The sequence below is a fragment of the Galeopterus variegatus genome, unplaced genomic scaffold (genome assembly GCF_000696425.1).
Source record: "Galeopterus variegatus unplaced genomic scaffold, G_variegatus-3.0.2 Scaffold524, whole genome shotgun sequence".
NCBI classification, from domain to species: Eukaryota; Metazoa; Chordata; class Mammalia; order Dermoptera; family Cynocephalidae; genus Galeopterus; species Galeopterus variegatus.
In genome coordinates, this window is record NW_007726635.1 from 494,657 (window position 1) to 495,732 (window position 1,076).

The 1,076-nt window shown below is 74.2% G+C and overlaps 1 protein-coding gene across 2 annotated transcripts in view; it reads right to left on the bottom strand.

Moving 5' to 3' along the window:
- The window catches only part of NOC2L (nucleolar complex associated 2 homolog (S. cerevisiae)), a 13,380-nt gene extending 13,044 nt beyond the window's left edge, over nucleotides 1-336 (bottom strand). For both annotated transcript variants that reach the window (XM_008569679.1, XM_008569678.1), the window contains exons 1-2: nucleotides 306-336; nucleotides 28-186 (exon numbers count right to left, since the gene is read on the bottom strand). In XM_008569679.1, the coding sequence (XP_008567901.1) occupies nucleotides 28-186; nucleotides 306-331 (185 nt within the window). In that variant the 5' untranslated portion in view covers nucleotides 332-336. The remainder of the gene's footprint in view (nucleotides 1-27; nucleotides 187-305) is intronic.
- Nucleotides 337-1,076: the final 740 nt, after the last annotated feature.

The following is a 1,076-nucleotide window of genomic DNA, read 5'->3' on the forward strand; positions in this document are numbered from 1 at the left end:
CGCCCTCCGCGCGTGTCGCCCGCTCCCCTGGTCGGGGGGCTCCCGCCTGGCCCGCGCGGACTCCGTGCCGCTCCGCGCGCCGCCCGCGCCTCGGCTCCCGGGGCTCCTTCGAGCTCGGACTCGGACTCGGACTCGGACTCGAAGCCGGAGGCCAGAAACTCGTCCACCGTCAACTCCGCCAGGCGCCTGCGGGCCGCGCCGGAGTCACGGCCCCCAGCCTGGCTCGCCCAGCCCCGCCGCCCCGGAGCGCTCCTTCGTCCACCGCCTCCCGCTTGGAGGCCGCGCGCTCCAAGACCCCGACTCACCTCTTGCGGCCGCGCGCCACCGCCATGACATCCACCCGCAGCGTGCGCCCCACTTCCGGCCCCAGCATTCCGCGCGCGCGCCGCACTTCCTCCGGCTGGCCCCGCCCCGCCGCGTGGCTCTGCGGTTCTCCTACCCTAGCGCTGGCGGCCTCCAGGCGGGAGGGCGCGTTCGCATCCCCGGCGCCCGCGCGCGTTCTCTGAGCGCCTGGCCGAACCGCCCAGGTCGCGATCCCGACGTGCCGCTCACGGCTCTGTGTCCTGCTCCGAAAGTCGCGGTAATAACGTCCCCTACTCAGGGAGGACGGGGCCGGGGCGCCCTGCCCACAGCCCACCCAGGACGGAGCGGGTGGTCGTGTGAGGTCGTGTGCATCGACAGCAGACAGAACACGCGACGGCGAAGCCTCCTATGCAAAGAGCGCTCACAAATCAATAACGAAAAGCCGACGGGCTACTGGGGAAAGTAAACGAAAACAGAAGCGGCCGTGGTAGGGACTGGCCCTTCTGCAAAACGCAGCCGGCAGCCCGCAGGCCGGGCCGGCCTCGCCCGACGCAGAGTCCGACGCAAGGGCCGCGTGCTCGTCGCGGCACGGCCCCAGGGCTCCGGCTGGCCGGGAACACGCGCCTCTGCTCCAGCGCCCACGGCCCGAGTCCGCCCTGCTCTGCCCCGCCCTGCCGTCGGAGGGGACAGCCCCAGGGCGAAGGCCCCGAGGCCGGCGCCCTCCTCCCGCCATCTGCCCGAGGCCCGGCGCCTGGCGGGGACGCAGCCGGGGC